Genomic DNA, 1,046 nt, shown 5'->3' on the forward strand with positions numbered 1-1,046 from the left:
TCAGATCTCAAAAAGGAGAAGTTGAATGCCTTGTTAAGGCAGTGCGTGTCGGATTCCATTCCAGAGGTTGAGGAGGTACACTTACTCATTCTTGAAATCATATTTGGTTTGATGACGCTTTAGCTTTAGCTTTTAATTAAGAGACATTAATGTTAGTTACACAATTTTCGTTTGCAGATGCAGTCGCGTGTTGAATCAATGCATCTGATGTCTCAATTGAGTAACAAGAAACCGTCAATCTCACCAACAGAGTCTGTGATTCCTAAGGATCCTACGTTTAAAGAAGTGAGATAATATGGTTCTTGAATTCTTCGCCTGATAGATGTTTTATTAAACCCTTTCTGTTCCTCACATTTGGTTCCTTAGGTGGAAGATGATTTACAATTACTTATGAAGTCCGATCCTGATCTTGTCAAGGAAATAGTGAGCAAACATTCAAGTGATCTTCGTTCCAGAGTAATTCTCTACGAAAATTTCTTCTTCGATTAACAATTTCAAGCTCCCGAAACATCTCTAATGTCATGCTTTGATCTCTGCTTTGAATAGCTGAACGATACGCAGCAGCAACTTGAGAAAGTACTTGACAACGTGGTCACCACATGCAGGTATAATATAGTTTCTTATCTTTCTGTATCTTCTCTCTAACCATAAGTATAGTTAGACATTCTTCTTTCAACTGTTACTTATGTGTTTGTTTGTTAAGTCTTATCAACAGACCTATGAGCCGTGGAGAGAAGCGAAAACTTCAGAATTCAATCAAGGAGCTACCTGGACCAAATCTTGAACGCGTTGCTGAAATCATCAAAAACCACTATGTAGCTTTGGGGAGAGAAGTGCCTGATGATGTTACCGTCAACATGGAGGAGGAAGTAAGGCATTAGGAAATCTTTCGTGACATAGACTCCTGTCCAATACTTCATATGGAAAACTATAACACTGTTCAAAACAAATGTCTGTTTCAGGACAACATTTTGCTCTGGAGATTGCATTACTGTGTCGCCGCAATCGAGAGTGCGCGGAAACTTGCTAGCTAGATAGTACAGGTA

At 38.9% G+C, this 1,046-nt stretch overlaps 1 protein-coding gene across 1 annotated transcript in view; it reads left to right on the forward strand.

Annotated features, from left to right (window-relative positions):
* Positions 1 to 1,046, forward strand: part of LOC104733940 — a 7,047-nt gene that overhangs the window by 4,852 nt on the left and 1,149 nt on the right. The window contains exons 3-8 of the mRNA XM_019233412.1: positions 7 to 75; positions 178 to 285; positions 367 to 456; positions 547 to 605; positions 704 to 869; positions 963 to 1,043. Of these exons, the coding sequence (XP_019088957.1) occupies positions 7 to 75; positions 178 to 285; positions 367 to 456; positions 547 to 605; positions 704 to 869; positions 963 to 1,034 (564 nt within the window). The 3' untranslated portion in view covers positions 1,035 to 1,043. The remainder of the gene's footprint in view (positions 1 to 6; positions 76 to 177; positions 286 to 366; positions 457 to 546; positions 606 to 703; positions 870 to 962; positions 1,044 to 1,046) is intronic.

This window comes from Camelina sativa, chromosome 12 (assembly GCF_000633955.1).
Source record: "Camelina sativa cultivar DH55 chromosome 12, Cs, whole genome shotgun sequence".
In the NCBI taxonomy this organism is placed as follows: domain Eukaryota; kingdom Viridiplantae; phylum Streptophyta; class Magnoliopsida; order Brassicales; family Brassicaceae; genus Camelina; species Camelina sativa.